The 18,521-nt window shown below is 33.7% G+C and overlaps 2 protein-coding genes across 2 annotated transcripts; one reads left to right on the top strand and one right to left on the bottom strand.

Annotated features, from left to right (window-relative positions):
* The first annotated feature begins 8,293 nt into the window (after positions 1-8,293).
* Positions 8,294-10,319, top strand: LOC100250237 (shikimate O-hydroxycinnamoyltransferase). The gene is made up of 3 exons (XM_019223155.2): positions 8,294-8,467; positions 8,575-8,998; positions 9,119-10,319. The coding sequence occupies exons 1-3, from the start codon at positions 8,355-8,357 to the stop codon at positions 10,007-10,009; spliced, it is 1,428 nt and encodes a 475-aa protein (XP_019078700.1). The 5' UTR covers positions 8,294-8,354; the 3' UTR covers positions 10,010-10,319.
* A 58-nt stretch (positions 10,320-10,377) lies between these two features.
* Positions 10,378-12,444, bottom strand: LOC100257095 (F-box protein SKIP1). The gene is made up of 2 exons (XM_002277483.5): positions 11,936-12,444; positions 10,378-11,170 (listed from the first exon to the last, which is right to left on the bottom strand). Exons 1-2 carry the CDS (start codon positions 12,286-12,288, stop codon positions 10,597-10,599), a joined length of 927 nt encoding a protein of 308 aa, XP_002277519.1. The 5' UTR covers positions 12,289-12,444; the 3' UTR covers positions 10,378-10,596.
* Positions 12,445-18,521: the final 6,077 nt, after the last annotated feature.

Genomic DNA, 18,521 nt, shown 5'->3' with positions numbered 1-18,521 from the left:
CTAACCAAGTGTCCTTAAGTGGGAAAACGATTATGAGAAAATTAATAAGAATTCTCGTCGTGACCCTTTCTACCTTTTTTCTCTTGATTCTTTTCTTGAAGTCCAAGATGCCCCTTCTTGAATCCCAGAAGCCTACTTTTATGGTTTCTCCCTTTCAGATTTTGATTAGTAGGAACCTTTCTCTTAGGAATTAGTTAGTCGGTAGGTCAGACCTTGGGACTTTCACCAAGCTCGTCATTAGCTGATCTAACTTGTGTCAGCGGTGCATGGTGGACTCAAAAGGATGTCTTCTGCTAATGGGAGAAGTCCTGCATAATATAAGGATCTGTTCCTCGTACATATGCACAAGTAGTTCTTGATTTGCGCACCCCATAAGGAGTAGTAAATGCCTGGGTGGCTAATATCGATCAATCTGACATCTACCTTTCGGACCTATCGAGAGGGGCATTTCTTCAACTCATCCAAAGATTTGGAGCCAACCGCTCCTAAGGGCGTTCAGCAGTACACGTGCCTTAGCCGGTTGCTATTGTTCAAAACGCGTGAAAGCATTAAGCAACTCAAAAGATGCAAGTCATTCGATTGCCTCTAGTAACTGACGAAGCCCGTGATTTCTGAGTCTGGTTCCCGGGTTTGGACATGACGAGCTGACAAGTAGTGCTCGCTAAGTATTCATGTCGGAAGCTAGTACTCTTCTGGGCCGATCCGATGCCTTAGTAGTATTGAGGCGCGATACCTCCAACCACCACAATGCTACAATTGATAAACGTTAGAGAAATCTTAGATAAGAGTCTTTACTAGAAGACTTTAGAGGCCCATATTGTTAACATGAACTCAAAAGTGGTAGTTAATTGGACTATAATATTATCTTAAACAATCAATTTAAGCTAAATAATTAATTTAATTAGATAACATGGTCACAATTAATTTACCATAATTAATTTAGACATGACTATAATTTTAAACATGAATATATCATGAATCCAACAAGATACAACCCATTCGCCCCTACCAAATAACAAAAAATCTACCGGTCACCATGTTAGTTTTGATTCTCTTTATTGTATCTTTTTTCAACAACCAAGCAGAGCGTTATGGTGGAATTTTTATAGTAATTAGGGGTTTGTTTGCAATAGGAAAGAAATTTTAGCACAACTATTGATACAATGTGTAATGTCCTACCCCCAACCTTGTACAATTATATGTTCTAGGTCTAATGGGCACTCAAGGTTTTAAAAAGCATGTACATAATTAAGAAGAGTTCATACATACATATTGGTATCAAGACCTTTTTCCTCTATTTAATGTAAGATATGACAATCACTTCCCTATACAGACACGACATTCTCGTCATGTCTCATAAGATTGCGAAGCTTAACAAACTCTCACATCAAGGTTGAGAATCGGTTCTAATGCCATTTATGAAGACTATTCTGAATCGTGTAGATATTATCTACTTTAAACCTGATGGACCCTTATGGGTTTAACTATGGGACACGATAAAGACATAGTTTGTATAAAAATGATAATTATGATATCTCACATTTGATAGGAGAAAAAATTTCTAACATTTTATGTGTATAGGCTCCCCTTAACCTTGTAAATGTATTTTAAAACTATGATGACTCATTAGACTTAGATCATATATTGGGAGCAAGTTGTTACAAATGACATCAAAGTCAATCCTTAGACTTGCTATAAGAGTTTGTTTAACCACACAAGGGATGTTTGTTTGTTTGGATCAACAATCTTATAGAACACAATGAGAACATTATGTCCATATGGGAGGTGATTGTAATATCTCACATCAAATGTTATGTCTATATATGCATGTATGGATTCTTCTTAACCTTATAGATACATTTTAAAGTTATGAGGACTCATTAGGCTTAGAGAAGACAATATCTACATAGTTGGAAGTAGATTGTTACAAATAATATCAATCCTCAACCCCAAATGAGAGTTTGTTTGGCTTTGCAAAGAATGTTCGCCTATTTGGTCATACAATCCCGTGGGACATATCTTATCATTTCTCTTTTACCTTAAATCAATACAATTGATTACTCAACTAATTCCAATAATCGGCCCATAAAGGATGCCACCTTCGATTTAGGCTTAAACCAAAGAGGATGTTATATTTACATGTGGGGTTGATTGTGATATTACATATTGAATAAAGGAAAAAGTTTATGATATTATATATATAATCTTCTCTTAACCTTAGAGACATGTTTTAAAACCATGAAGGCCCATTAAGTCTAAATTAGATAATATCTACACAATTGAAAGTGAATCCTTACAAATGATGTCAGAATTAGTCATCGACCCTAATGTGGGAGTTTATTTGGCTCGACAAGGAATATCTATTTGTTTGGCCTCGCAATTCCATAAGACACAACTAGGATATTGTCTTTGTATGGGGATTGATTGTGATATCTCACATGATTGGATAGGGAAAAAAGTTTTTGACACTATATATGTATGAACTTCTTTTAACCATGTAAATATATTTTAAAGTCATGAGGACCCACTGAGACTAAAGGAGGTTAAGGAGAAGTGGACATAAGCAGGATTTGTCGAACAACCATAAATAGTGTTTGAATATCTCTAAGCTTTATCTTTTTACATTCATTGTTCTATTACTTATCAATTAAGAGTGTTTTTTTTTTTAATTTCAAAACCCAATTCACCCTCACCCCCTCCCTCTTGGGTATTTTACAGTAATTAAATTAGTCATTGTTTCTCACATTATTTTAAATCTATGATCTAAATATTATTTTTAATAGTAAATGTTCAAAGATAATGCTTCTATAAGTGTTATTGTTAACATGAATAAAAGATGGCGTTTTTGAAAGTGTCATTGATGAAATATTATTAAAGATGATGCTCTTGTAAATGTCAAGATTACCAATTTTTTAAAGATTATTTTACCAAAAAATATTCAAATATGACACTTCTACAAGGGTCATTATTAACATTATTCAAAGATGGCTCTTATATAAGCATCTACCTTTCTTGACACAAAAAATGGCAATGTTTCCCTTTTTTCTTGTAGTGATAGTATTATAACTAATCCCTAACTCTAATGCGAGAGATTGTTTGACCTCATAAAGGATGTGTATCTATTTAACCTTAGAATCTTATAAAGGATGAAGACATAGTATTTATATCAAGAGTAATTTTAATATTTCACATTGGATATAGGAAATAGGAAAAAGCTCCTAAACATTATATATATATATATATATGGACTTCTCGTAATCATGTAAACATGTAAACATGTTTTAAAGTCATAAGGGTTTATTAACTTTAGACCAAAAATATATGCATGGTTTAGAGTGGGCTGTTATATAAAAATTTAATAAAAGCCTTATTCAATGCTAGCAGCAATGTTCAGTGGTCGTTATGTTCTATGGTAGGACTCTAAGAGAATATTTGATCTTATCTTATTAATTTTTTCATCAAGGGTTTTATGAAGAGTTAGGGTTAAGTCATATCCACCTCAACACTAGTCATGATAAGTCCAATACTAAATACAATCCTATGCACAAACTCAATACTAAATCAACAAGACTCAATTGAATTGATTGAGATTCCAAGTTAACTCAGTTGAATTTGTTAAATTCAATAAAGTTTTTCAAGTTAAAATGGAGAGCTTTTTTTTTTCTTTAAATCACAAAAGAGTATTAGAAAATTTTCATAAAAATCAAATATTCCCCTTCAAACTTTCAGCCCATCAATCTTGTCCGTCGTGATGAAAATCATAAAAGAAGAAAAAGAAGAAATCAAATTAAACCTCACCTATAACTCTTTTGGAAGTCTATGGGAAGAGAAACCACCAAAGGAATGAGGGCATTCACTTACCACACTACAATCAAGTACGGTGGAGTGCAAGAGTGATTCTTTCACTAGTGAGGTCGGTGACCATGGTTCAAAGTGATGGGTCTTGCGGTGGTGGTGAAAATGAGTAAGATGAGTCTTACAGTAACTGCTTGCTCCCCCCTCCCATTGCGGGTCTTAACTCTTGCAGTGGTAGTGTGGGTGATTGCTTGCCCTCCTTTCCCGTTGTGGATCTTGACTTTTTTAAAGTTAGGGTGGGAGTTCAAAGCCTCAAAGATTGGGAAAGTGAGAGTTGACTTACCGATTGGTTAAGTAAAATGGTTTCTTTTATAGGTGGCATGGAACTTAATGGTAATCATAGATTACCATTAAATTTATAGAGATTATAAAATGCATTTATATAGTATGTTTTTATATAGAGATTATATTTTAAATTTATTATATCATATAATATTCTAGAATTAAATTACGTTATGAATTGAATAATTATTTAAAACAATTTTTTTTAAAAGAATCATAATTATAAAAATAATTATTTAATAACATGATTACATTAAGAAACTTATAATTATTTTTGTCCGATATAAAGATTGTATTTACATTAAACATGAAATTGATTATTGAATTGTAAGTTTTTGGTAAAAGTATCATTATATTTAAAATAAAATAATTTTTAATTCTTAGCATCATCATGAAAAACTTTCAACAAATACTTTTATAACTATATTAACAATGTTAAAAGTGAGATAATTTTATTTTACTAATTTTTAAAAAAAATTAATTACACCCTTTTTTATAATTTACATAATATTTTTATAATTTTTTGAACTTCTAACTATTTTATTTTGCATATCACCCGATACCAAATCAAAAGTCGAGGCCGATACGCCTCAAAACCGATATACCTCGAGACCCTCCAAATTAATGATCGAGACCACGAATTTAAACCATATCAAGAGTAGTAAGAGTTCAGTTCAAGATCTCAAGCTTATATGTACAAGTGTAAGATGTCTACTAGGCTTAGCTAGTAGTTTGGCGGATGTAAGGGGTGTTTCCCTGAAGCTACAAAAAGTAATGTCGCGGTATAGTCTTCCTCCCGGTCATCCTTTCTAAACTGTGATAATAATTATTACATTTTTCTAATACTATTTGAATTCACGGATCTTGCTTTTCTTTTATCATACAATTTTCTTTGCAAAGCCTAGGGATATCCTCTTCTCTCTCTCTCTCTCTCTCTCTCTCTCTCTCTCTCCCCTATTGGCGATGAGCTCGCTGATGATAAGAAATGACAGTGGGCTGGATGTTCATCATAATAATCAGTGAAATTCTATCATAACTTTTTTCTATTGGAAATGAACATTTTTCATAATTTCCCATGGTGGAAAGTGACTATCTGCATTTTTTTTTAATGAGAAATTAACATTTTTCATAGTTTCTATATGGTGGAAAGTGACACAAATTTTGTTTTATGGTTTATGTGATTTTTATCATGATTTTTTTTTTTTTTTTTGGCCTTTTATCATATTTTTTTTTTCATAGAAAATTTTTACTCTTGTCATGAATTTGTTTTATAGTAGTATATTTTCACAAAATTTATTTTTAATAAAAAATGACATTTTATCACAAAATTTATTTCATAGCAAAATTGTTTTGCAAACTTCATTTTTTATGATTAAAAATAATTGTATGAGCTCAAAGTTACGATAAATAAGTTTTTGTGGACAAGGACTCTTTTACAATAAGATGCTATTTTTTAATCACAAATTAATTGATAGCAAAAACTCATTTGTAGTAGTGAAATGACGTTGAAATTGGCAAATAATACAAAAACCATGCATAATAATAATAATAATATAAAGTGAAATGATTCAAAACTTGTAGAATTTGAAAAAAGAAGGAATGAAGATGGAAGGCTTACCATTTAAGTACATTTTACTTTTAAATTGTATTGCATAGTAAGTTTTACATTCGTGACATTTTGAAAACTTTATCAACAACCTATCGGTAGAAAATTTTATCAATGAGTTATCGATGGATTTAAATTTTAAACAAATCTATGGATTTCAAGATATTTCAAGTCCATGAATTTTAATAAAATTCAAGTCTGTCAAAAATTTTTGTTAATAAAGTCATTCAGATTATTACAAGACAAAGTGAAAAATACAAAAAGTGATAAGAGTGATAAAAGTGTTTATGCAAAAAACCTTCTTAGTTCCTTTATATCCCTCTCCTTTCAAAAATCTTTCATTTATAATCTTTTCTTATAATCAAAACTTTATATCAAGTTCAAGTTTCAAATTCAAGTTTTTTGTATCAAGGTATTATTTTTCAAAAAAAAATTCATTTCAAATTCAATTTTCATATTTTATTTTATACTTTAAATTATATTTACAGAATTTACTTTTGATTTATAAATTGTTTTATGCCCTAAGTAGAAATCATATCGAAGTCAAGTTTTGCTTAACAATAAAATGATATTACAATTTGGAACAGCCAGTAATAATAATAATAATAAATCACAAGATTAATTATCGGAATTATGAGATGGTTAATTTTTTAAAGTAGATGAATGACTTTAAGAGGATTTGAAAAGATTAACAACACCCTTTTGGATAATTTTATCGGCTCTAAAGATTAATCGATAATTGATAGTAAATCACAAGAAAACCATTAAAAAATCATATGAATTACTACCATATAGAAATAAGGGTTGCAAGAAGTGTAATCTCTCCATGTTTTATCACACAAAACATGAGTAATTGAAATAAACTTTATATTGACCAAATTTATATACACCACAATTACAATAAATGGAATTATTTGAAGCAAATGCTAATAATATTCATACATAATCCATTGGCAAGTAATTGAAACATGTCACTACCAAATACATACATAGCCTATGCATGAAAGATCTATATATACATAATTGGTAATTTATATACATGGCATATGGGATATATATATATATATATATATATATATATACTTCCAAAAATGTCATTAACATATCAAATTTTACTTGAAGACTAGACATGGATATCATCACTATAGGATTCTAAATAAAAAATAAAAAAGAAAAAGAAAAAACGATGGTATAATTTCTAGCAAACCTAAAAATCCTTTAGGAGAAGGTGAGTTGATAACAAATATTATGCTTTATTAAATTTTCATGGAAAAGAGGAATTCCAAGAAACTTACCTCCAATCATTGCCATTTTCATCCAAATATCACAATATTATTTCCTTAATGATGGAAACATGCTTGTATTATTCCATTAGGACTCTAAAAATTACCTCCAATCATAACCAGAGTCATCCAAATATCACGTTAAAAACCACTTCTAACATAAACAAAAATAAAAATAAAAGTTCAAAAAAAAAAAATCAAGACACTGTTTGCTAACTGTTTTTTAAAACAATTTTGAAAAATAATTTTTGAAAACTACTCTCTAATTTTTATAGAATAAAAGTCCATTTGGAAACATGAAATATTTTTAACTAATTTTTAAATATATTTTAAAAATAATTTTTATATGTAGTGTTTTATTTTTAATCATTTTATATGTTTGTATAATTATTTCTTAAAACAATATTTAGAAAACAATTGAAAATAATAAAAAACAATTAAAAGATGTTCTTTGAAAACACTTTATTTTCTGTTTTTAAGAACAAAAAACAAATTTTAGTTATCAAATATATTTCCTATGCTTTTTATTTTGGAGAACAGAAAACTATTCTGAAAAACAGTTTCAAACAAGCCTTAAATATTGGGCAAAATTTATAAAATATTTTTAAAATATTAAAAAAAAAAATCATTTGTAATGCATCTAAAAAAACACTTGATTGGCATTCTCTCACACTTAAAAAAAATATTGTCAAACTGACACTTAACAATGGAAACATATTTATATTATTACATCAAAAACTCTAAAAATTACCTTTTAACCATTGTAATCCAAATATAATAATAGAGTATGTTTGATAATATTTTTATTTAAAATATTTTTAATAAAAGTGTTTTTTTTAAAGTGTTTTTAAAATAATTACCTATTAAATGCATCTTCAATTTTTTTTTTAATATTTTAAAATCTTTGTTGAACGCCTTGTTTCTTCTTTAAAAACAATTTTTATGTTAAAAATGCTTCTTAAAAACATGTCAAATCAATTCTTAATCATCAATAATATTAATATTATTTCATTAGAAACTAAAAAATTTGTTGAAAGATAAAACTTAAAAAAGCAGAAGTTATTTCTAAAGGTAAGTTTTATTTTCAAAATTAAAAGCATTGAAATGAGGGTATGGAACAAAGATTGTCTTATACTTTTTAGCCAGTGTTCATGTTATTTCATAAAAAAAAAAACTATTTTTTTCTCCACTACCAAACAAATTCTTTCCTATCGCTCATTTTTTATCATTCCTGTAGTGGAAGGAAACAGAAACCTAACATGCGTGTTCAATTTGAATTGCCCACTCTTTAGTCTACTCTATGATTTAAGCTGGTACTCCACATCCAAATGAAGTTGAACGTGTCTCCTCCGTGCGCGCGCACACACGCATACGCATTCTCATCTCCAGACTCCATCACCACCAGCTTCCCCGCTTCTCAGCTTCTAATTAATCCACTGTTGTATGTGATTCTTTTGTTTTTGCTATAGTGTGATATCTTAACAGAAATTTTATTTTCTATAGCAGCTTTGCTAGCTTTTAGAAGAAAGTAATGTTGTAGGGGTATAGGGAGGTGGGTGAGATGAAGATTGAGGTGAAGAAGTGGAGTATGGTATGCCCAGCAAAGCATACCCCCAAACACACCCTCTGGATGTCCAACTTGGACTCGGTGGTTCCTAGAATTCACGTGCCCACTGTCTACTTGTACAAGCCCAACGCTTTTTGTTCCAATTTCTTCGACGCCAGTCGGCTTAAGGAGGCTCTCAGCAACGCTCTTGTACAATTCTATCCGGTGGCCGGAAGGTTGGGGTTGGATGCAAATGGTAGAATTCAAATCAACTGTAATGGAGAGGGTGTGTTATTTCAGGAGGCGGAAGCGGATGCTATTATTGATGACTTGGGGGACTTCACGCCTAGTCACCGACTACGGCACCTCATTCCGGTGGTGGACCATTCTGCCCACATTTCTTCTTATCCGCTCCTCCTCTTACAAGTATGTACTTACTCTATTATTTTTATTCATTTTTCACATCTTATTATATCCTATTGTAGCATTGGGGTTTCTGAATAGAAATATTTTTATCTTAAAAATAAAATAAATATATATACATAGGTAACTTACTTTAAGTGTGGGGGAGTCTGCCTGGGTGTGGCCATTCACCACATGGTAGCCGACGGCAGCGGTTGCATCCATTTCATCAACTCATGGTCTGATATCACACGTGGTATCCCCATCGCCATCTCACCCTTCTTTGATCGGACGATTCTCCGTGCTCGTGACCCGCCTGCTCCAAGATTCTCCCACGTGGAATACCTTCCTCCACCTCCTCTCCACGGCCCATCCACCCTTAAGCCCACTTCCACGCTCATCCTTCATCTCACACCTGAGCACCTCAACGCCCTCAAAGCCAAATCTGTGCGCCATGGAAGCCCAAGCCCAAGCTCAGTGAAGTATAGTACCTATGAAACCTTGGCAGCCCACTTGTGGCGCTGCATATGCAAGGCACGTGGCCTCTCCCATGATCAACCCACCAAATTGTACATCCCCACCGATGGACGGTTGAGATTGCGTCCTACACTCCCACCTGGTTACTTTGGGAATGCACTTTTCACGTCGACGTTAACTGCCAATTCGGGTGATCTCCAATCTGAAGCCTTCTCAGACACTGTTCAGAGGATTCGCAACGCAATAGCAGGGATGGAGGATGAGTATCTGAGATCGGCTGTTGACTACCTTGAGATGCAGCCCAATCTAACGGCTCTAGTTAGAGGGGCTCACACATTCCGTAGCCCGAACCTCGTGGTTGGGAGCTGGACACGACTACCAATCCATGATGCGAATTTTGGGTGGGGAAGGCCCATGCATATGGGGCTGGGGAGTGGGGTGTTCGAGGGAAATGCATGCATACAGCGGAGCCCAACCAAGGACAACCATTTGTCTGTAGTGATATGCTTAGAGGCTCAGCCCATGCAACTCTTCAAGGATTTGTTATATGACATCTGAAGGAAATGCAGGTCACCCAAAAGCCCATTCCTCCTATGCTCTTCTTCCAGTAATCTATTATTGCTTATTGGCATTCAAGCCTATAATATATTAGCCTGTTCGTCTCCTCATTAATATCTTACCAGAGGCTCCAGGAAAGCAGCAGAAGCTGAGGGAAATTTCTTCTCAAGGGTATTTGCAATGAAACAATGTGGGTCCCAGAAGATCCCAGAAGAACAAAGCAGTCTCCACATTGTCAATTTATGAGACAAAAATACATAAAAGAATCTTCAGATGTAAACACATCCAATAAAGAACTTTTCCAAATCAATGTGGATCAAGCTCCATTTTTAAAGAGATTCTGTAAAACGACTTTAAGGCATGTCCCATAATAAACATTAATATATCATACCAACAAACAAGGGAAGATTCTTGTTACAGCAAAGCAATACACAACACACAGCATAATCAAACAGAGCAGAAGCAGTAGCACCAGTAGCATTGGACAATCCTATGAACTATAGAAGTAAATTTGCAAATCAACCCCCTTTATAGAGCAATAAGACACTGACTACCATACAGTTGATGAATTGAAATACCTAGCCTGATCAAATTCGGAAAGTATCTGTTTGGAATCGATCATCATACAACCGCCAATGGCCATACCTCTCAGCATGAAAGACTGACCTCGGGATGTAGAAATTTGGCTTCTCAATCTTCTTCAAGTTCTTCAGATTGGATGTAGCATTGGCAATGTCTCGACTTGTCAGGTTTGCACAACCAGAAAGATCCAAGTACTCGAGGTTCAGACACCCATCACAGATCAAAGCAAGGCCTTTAGCTGATATCTTGGAGAACCGAAGTTCAAGGTGCTCCAAATGAGGCATAGTTTTGCCAATAGCAGCAGCTTCAGAGTCCCCATCTTGAGGACAAGCATTTAGATATTCGTTAGGGACAATTCCTATGTGTTGGGAGGGATCCAGCCAGTTCATCAGGTTCCGCTTCAGAATTTTGAGATTAGGGCAATTCCTTCCTAGCAGAATCAGGGATTCATGAGAAATTTCATAGCAGTAGCTGATGTCAACTTCCCTGAGCTTGAGGCACCGAAAAGCTACTCTAGCCATTGATGCATCAGTAACATTTGGACAGCTCTTGATTGAAAGAACCTCAAGATTCGAGCACCTGAAAATCCAAATTCACAAAACCTAATTTCATCGCTCCAAGAAATTCAAGGCTGGCAGTGCAATAACACAAGTATCCGGTCCCATCATTCAAGGCTTATCGCAACCAGATGATTATACTAAATCATAAATCTTATCTAGTTATCCCAATTTTTTTTTTCATCATTCAGCTCTCTCTGAAACCATATACTCTCCAATGGGACCAATTTTGGTTTCCTAATACAAACCCTAACCCTACCAAACAGATCCAAAAGCCAGAAAAGGAAATCCTAAAACGAAACAAGCAACTGCAATAGTTATAAAACCCCCTTTTTATCTAATATAAAACCCTATTTCATCAATTTAAACTGTGACCAACCATACGATAATGATGACCAAAATTACAAACCCACAAATGCAATCGGGCGAAACCCCTTTTCAGCATCCAATAAATTAGGGCGCAAGAATCAAATCCAAAAACTGAAACCTGAAAATTAAACTTTGGGCCTAACTCAATTTCATCATTCAGAAGCTAAATTATGAAAAAATCCAACTCAAAACATCCAAATACCAACAGTTGTGTCAGGGTCAATTAAATAAAGAACTTAATTAAGATTTTGTTGCCGTAAGCAGTAGAAACAAAAAGAGATGGAAACTTAAATAAATAGATTCCTCTCTTTTCCTTCATTTTCTCAGCAAACAAACAGAAGGCTAATACAAATCCTAATTGAATGCGTTAATTCCAGAAATTATCACCAATCAAAATCAAGAAAACTTCCCCAAATACCTGTCAGCGGCGAAAGAGAGCGACCGATCTGAGCAGTGTCTGACACGAATTTCGGTGATTGACCCACCGCTCCACTCAGCAATGGATCGGAGCATGGCGTCGATCTTCCGCTCAAACTCAGGAGTCCACCAGCGGGCGGACTCGGTGGGGGAGTCGAAGTGGACTTCGAGATCGAGGGTGGAGAAGAGAGAAGGGTCTTTGCAGGCGTGGAGCCAGGACTTGCAGACGAGCATGGGTCCAGTCCATCGGTCGTGGAGGGTGAGTCGGGATAGAACATTGGTGAGGCACTCGTGAGTCAACTCCGACCAGTCCGAGTTGAGTTCAGAATCGGCCTGGCCTCCTTGGTTATCCATTAGAGTGGATAGGTTTCCACAGCAGCGTCTCTTGTGGTCGGTTTTATAGGGTGTGGCTCAGCCTATGTTAAATCACTGTACACGGCAATTTCATCATCCTACACCGGCTTATGCCTCCTGCAAAAAAACAATTTAAAAAATAAATGGCAATCAAAAATATCTTAGGAGAATGTTGTTTTATTTTTAATTTTTTTAAAAAAATTAAGAAGAATGAAAACAGATTTTTTTAAAATTAATATTTAAAAATAAAATATTATTTTAAAAATACTCTATAAGTATTTATTTATTTATTAAATTATGAGTTAATATAAGTGAATATATCTTTATAATAAAATAATAATAATAATAATAATTTTGACTTTTCTTAACTGAATGTATTTTAAAAACAATAAAAATAAAAATAAAATAAAGGAAAACTAAAAACATTTGTACAACCAAAAACAATCTAACATGTCTCTTTATTTCTTTTACTTTAAATATAAAATATTTTTTAAAATAATTTTAAATATATAATAAATTGTTTATTTCTTTTACTTTAAATAAAAAATCTTCTTAGAATAATTTTAAATACATAATAAATTATTAAAGTGATTGTTTATCGCATGCATCCTGTAGTATCAACCTTTTATTTCTTAATTTTTTAAAAAGTTGCTCAGATACTAAAGTGATACTTGTCGACTAAGAGATAGGTAGTTGAAATATGTATTTACATCTTTAAATAAGAGTACAAATAAATGGGTCAAAAGTAGAAAAATATAAATAAATGGAATCAAGGTATAAATAATGACACAAAAAATTATATGCGTATGGTATCACTAGGGATGGCAACGGGGCGGGTTCGGAGCGGGGCGCCCCCCTTCCAACCCCGCCCCGTTTATTTAAAGCAATTCTCATCCTCGTTCCATTTAAAAAATTAAGCGGGGCGGGGCGGGTATGCTACATTCTCACACCCGCCCCGTTTAACTTTTTATTTAATTTTAATTTTAATTTTTTTTAAATTTTTTAATTATATTAAAATAAATATATTTTATAAATAATTAAATTATTATATTTTTTATAACTTATTTTATTAAAAATAATTTATTATTATCTATATATTAAAAATAATAAAATAAAAATTAAATTAAAATAATTTTAAATTAATTTTAATTTTAATTTTAATTTTATATATAATCGGGGCGGGGCGGAGCAATACCCGAACCCACCCCAAGTTTCAAAAAAAATCCCAAACCCGTCCCATACCCGTTTAGAAAAATAATATCCCGCCCCATTAGGGGCGGGGCGGGTACCCGAAATGACCCGCCCCATTGCCATCCCTAGGTATCACTTAATTGATGATGTTTTTTCTATAGGTACCGAAAAAGTAGTAAATGTATCAAAAGGATACTTGAAGGGTGTTTGTTTTTTTAGTTTTTTTACTTGAAGTAATTTGCTTTCAAACTTTAAGTTGTTTATTTTCCTATTTTTTTATAACTTATTATAAATTTTTTACTGAATAGAAAAATACAAAGGTAGTGTTTGTTTTTTTCACTTAATTCTAAATAGAACTTTAATATTTAATAGTGTTGAGCATTAGGTTGTTTGTTTTTATAGTATTTTATTTATATTAAGTATTAAAAAATAAAGAATAACTAATACGTTACCTTTTTCATTTAGAAAAAAAACCAAATATTTTAATTTTTTTTCTATATATCAAAAAGTTTATAATAAATCATGAAAGAGTAGAAAAAAAACAACTTAAAGTATGTAAATTGTTAAAGTATTTGTTTTAGGTAGTTTGTTACTGAGTTGTTTGTATTCCCTATTAATAATGGATGTCTTGTTTAGTTTGATCTATTCTTTAGTCATAGACCATGTTTCTAGGACTGTTAAATGTGGATTACTTTCAATTCTATTTGAGTTATCTTTGTAAGGTTATTTATAAGCCAATAAGTTATTTATTCAATAATAAGATTTCTTAACATTGGGTATCAGAACCACATCACTGGGCCTAATCAAAACCTGAGAAGTGGCAATCTTCTAAGACTGTAGCAGTAAGGATGGCAACTGAAAGTAACTTTGTGCAACTAGCAATTCCAAAACTTGATGGACACTATGATCACTGGTGTATGCTCATGGAGAATTTTTTACACGCAAAGGAATATTGGAACTTGATAGAATAAGGGATCCCTATAGCAAAAGCAGGGGCAAAACTCACTGAAAGACAAAAGAAGGTGATTGAAGGTGCAAAACTGGAGGATTTGAAGGTTAAAAATTATCTCTTCCAAGCCATTGACCAATTAGTCCTAGAGACCATTCTAAATAAGGATACAACAAAGAACATTTGGGACTCTTTGAAGCATAAGTACCAGAGGACAGCACAAGTGCAGCATGCACAATGACAAGCTCTTCAAAAGGAATTTGAGATGCTCAACATGAAGGTATCCCATCTATGAATGAGTACTTTGCTCGAACCCTTACTATAGCCAACAAGATGAGGGTTCATGGTGAGAAGATGGAGGATGTTGTGATCATTGAAAAGATTTTGAGATCTATGACTCTTAAATTCGACTATGTTGTGTACTCTATCGAGGAGTCTAATGATCTAGACACCTTATCCATTGATGTACTACAAAGTAGTCTTTTGGTGCATGAACAACGCATGAATGGCCATTTTGTGGAAAAACAAGCATTGAAGGTTACTTATGAAGATCAATCAAGAGGAAGAGGACGAGGTTGTGGTGGATTTAGAGGAAGAGGTAGAGGTAGACAAAGCTTTGACAAGTCTACCATTGAGTACTACAATTGCCATGAGCTTGGACATTTTCAATATGAATGTCCAAACAAGGAGATAGAGACAAAGGCACACTATGCAGAAGCTAATGGAGAAATATTGTTAATGGCACATGCGGATGTCAAGGAAGCTAGCAAAGAGGAGTTATGGTTTCTTGACTCAAGTTGTAGCAACCATATGTGTGGCAAGAAAGAGCTTTTCTCTAGGCTTGATGAGAGTTTTAGCACTTCTGTAAAGTTGGAAGACAATTCAAGCATGCTTGTGATAGGAAAAGGAAATATACAAACGCTTGTGAATGGAATTATGCAAGTCATCATTGAGGTGTTTTATGTCCTGGGATTGAAGAATAATTTGCTAAGTATGGGACAACTACAAGAGAATGGGCTTACAATTCTCATACAACATGGGAAATGTAAGATTTATCATCCAAAGAGAGGATTAATCGTGGAGACTACAATGTCCTCAAATAGAATGTTTATCTTGCCTACTCAAAAACTGCTAAAAGAAGAAATTTGTTTTTCTTCTCTTACAGAGGATCAAGTTCAGCTTTGGCACCTTAGATATGGACATTTAAGTTTCAATGGCTTGAAGACTCTTCAACAGAAAAGATTGGTGAATAGACTGCCACAATTTAAAGCTCCTTCGAAAGTGTGTGAAGATTGTTTGGTAGGAAAACAACGAAGAGATCCATTTCCAAAAGAGAGCACATGAAGGACTTCTCAAATTCTTCAATTGGTGCATGCCGACATCTGTGGACCAATCAACCCCACTTCAAATAGCAAGAAAAGGTACCTGATCACTTTCATTGATGATTTTAGCTGCAAAACTTAGGTTTATTTCTTAGTAGAGAAGTCAAAAGCTTTCATCACTTTCAAGAATTATAAGATTCGTGTTGAGAAAGAAACCGGTTCATACATAAGATGTCTTAGCACTGATCGTGGAGGAGAATTCACATCACACAAGTTCACAAATTTTTCTAAGGAAAATGGCATACATAGACAACTGATAAATGCATATACTCCACAACAAAATGGTATTGCAGAGAGAAAGAACCAAACTATTATGAATATGGTGTGAAGCATGCTTTCAGGAAGAAAATTTCCAAAAACTTTCTAACTTAAAGCAGTCAATTGCAAATAGAAGTCCAACTTTGGTAGTAAAAGACATGACTTTAGAAGAAGCTTAGAGTAGATCTAAACCATCAGTTGATCACTTTAGGGTGTTTGGTTGCATATCACATGTTCATATTCCTAATAGTAAGAGGACTAATCTTGATGACAAGAGTGTGAGATGTGTTCTACTCAGAGTCAGTGAGAAGTCGAAGGCATATAGATTGTATGATCCAATCTCTCAAAAGATAATAATAAGCAGAGATGTGAAGTTTGAAGAAGAAAACAATCGGATTGGAACAAGAGTCATAAAGAAGCCATTATAGCTAATCTAGACTAGGGAGAAAGTGACAAAGAAGCAGTCTCAGTTGATACCGATAAAGGAAATATTGAAGCTGATAACCAGGACAATACAATGGAAAATATGGAGGGTAATGATTCAGATGAGTCAAATAAAGAAAAACCACTTAATCCTAATGAAAGAAGAATCAGAAGGCCAGCAGCTTGGATGAGAGATTACGAAAGTGGAAAAATGAGAAAGAAGACACTGCATACCAAGCTTTGTTTGTCGGCAATGATCCAGTCTCATTTGGCGATGTTGTGAAAAGTATGAAATGGAGAAAAGCAATGGATGCAGGATAGAAGCCATAGAGAGGAATGATACATGGGAATTGACAGATTTACCTACTGAAGCAAAGAAAGTTGGGGTAAAATGGGTTTACAAGACAAAGCTCAATGAGAATGGAGAAGTGGATAAGTACTAAGCCCGGTTGGTAGCAAAGGGTTACACTCAAGAACATGAGGTGGATTATACTGAGGTTTTTGCACCTGTAGCTCGGTTAAATACAATTCAAGTGGTGATTTCTCTTGCAACTCTAAAGGAATGGACAATCTACCAGTTAGACGTAAAGTCAGCCTTCTTACATGGTGAACTAAGTGAAGAAGTCTTTGTCGAACAACCTCCTGGCTATGAACAAAAGGACAATGAGCAGAAGGTGTATAAACTGAAAAAGGCTTTGTATGGACTTAAACAAGCTCCACGAGCTTGGTATAGTCGTATAGAGTCCTATTTTATGAGGGAAGGATTTAAGAAATGCCATTATGAACATACTTTGTTCATCAAGACTAGAAAATGAGGTAAGATCTTGATTGTGTGTCTCTATGTGGATGATCTTATATTTATTGGGAATGATGAAATTATGTTCGTTGAGTTTAAGAAATCCATGATGCTTGAGTTTGACATGACTAATCTTGGAAAAATGAGATACTTTCTTGGCATTGAGGTAATGCAAATATCAGATGGCATCTTTATTAGTCAGAAGAAATACACACAGGAGGTTTTGAAAAGGTTCAACATGGACAAGTGCAATCCAGTTCACAACCCTATGGTTCTTGGATTCAAGCTTACGAAAAATGGAGATGGAGTGAGGATTGACAATACTTTCTATAAGAAGATTGTGGGAAGTCTTATGTATTTGACTGCCACTCGACTAGATGTTATGTTTGTGGTGAGTCTCATCAGCAAATTCATGGACTGGCCTACCGAACTTCATTTGCAATTAGCAAAGAGGATGCTAAGGTACTTGAAATGTACCATTGATTTTGGTGTGTTCTACAAGAAGGGAGGAAATGAGGAACTGGTTGCCTACACAGATAGTGATTATGCTGGGGATTTAGATGATAGGAGAAACACTTTAGGTTATGTGTTTATGTTGAGCTCAGGAGCAATGTCTTGGTCCTCAAAGAAACCACCTGTGGTCTCCTTGTCCACTACTGAAGTTGAGTCTATTGTTGCAACTTCATGTGTTTGTCAAGCAATATGGTTAAGAAGGATATTGGAAGGTCTCAACCATGCTCAACATGATTCTACAATAGTTTATTGTGATAACAGTTCAACAATCAAGCTTTCTAAGAATCTAGTGATACATGGTCACTGCAAACACATTGATGTTCATTTTCATTTCCTTCGTGAGCTTAAAAAAAATGGAATTGTAGAGATGGTTCATTGTCATACACTAGAGCAAGTTGCTGATATAATGACTAAACCTCTAAAGCTTGATGCATTCTTGAAAATATGTGATTTGTTGGGTGTTTGTTTGGATCCTAGAGTAAACTCATTACTAAAACATTCAATTTAAGGAAGGATGTTAAAGTATTTGTTTTAGGTAGTTTGTTATTGATTTGTTTGTATTCCCTATTGATAAGGGATGTGTTGTTTAATTTGATCTATTCTTTAGTCATAGACCACGTTTCTAGGACTATTAAATGTGGATTACTTTCAATTCTATTTGAGTTATCTTATTAAGGTTATTTATAAGCCAATAAGTTATTTATTTGATAATAAGATTTCT

The sequence above is a fragment of the Vitis vinifera genome, chromosome 11 (assembly GCF_030704535.1).
Source record: "Vitis vinifera cultivar Pinot Noir 40024 chromosome 11, ASM3070453v1".
Taxonomy (NCBI): domain Eukaryota; kingdom Viridiplantae; phylum Streptophyta; class Magnoliopsida; order Vitales; family Vitaceae; genus Vitis; species Vitis vinifera.
The sequence above is the reverse complement of the archived record's forward strand: the minus strand, read 5'-3'. Positions and strand labels throughout refer to the sequence as shown.

Excerpts from the sequence above, each read along its gene's own strand:
- LOC100257095 (XM_002277483.5), bottom strand. The coding sequence starts at position 12,288 with ATGGATAACCAAGGAGGCCAGGCCGATTCTGAACTCAACTCGGACTGG. Across the intron at positions 11,171-11,935 it reads CTCTCTTTCGCCGCTGACAG|GTGCTCGAATCTTGAGGTTC; the intron begins GTATTTGGGGAA and ends TTGGATTTTCAG.
- LOC100250237 (XM_019223155.2), top strand. The coding sequence starts at position 8,355 with ATGAAGTTGAACGTGTCTCCTCCGTGCGCGCGCACACACGCATACGCA. Across the intron at positions 8,468-8,574 it reads CTTCTAATTAATCCACTGTT|GGAGGTGGGTGAGATGAAGA; the intron begins GTATGTGATTCT and ends GTAGGGGTATAG. Across the intron at positions 8,999-9,118 it reads ATCCGCTCCTCCTCTTACAA|GTAACTTACTTTAAGTGTGG; the intron begins GTATGTACTTAC and ends ATATATACATAG.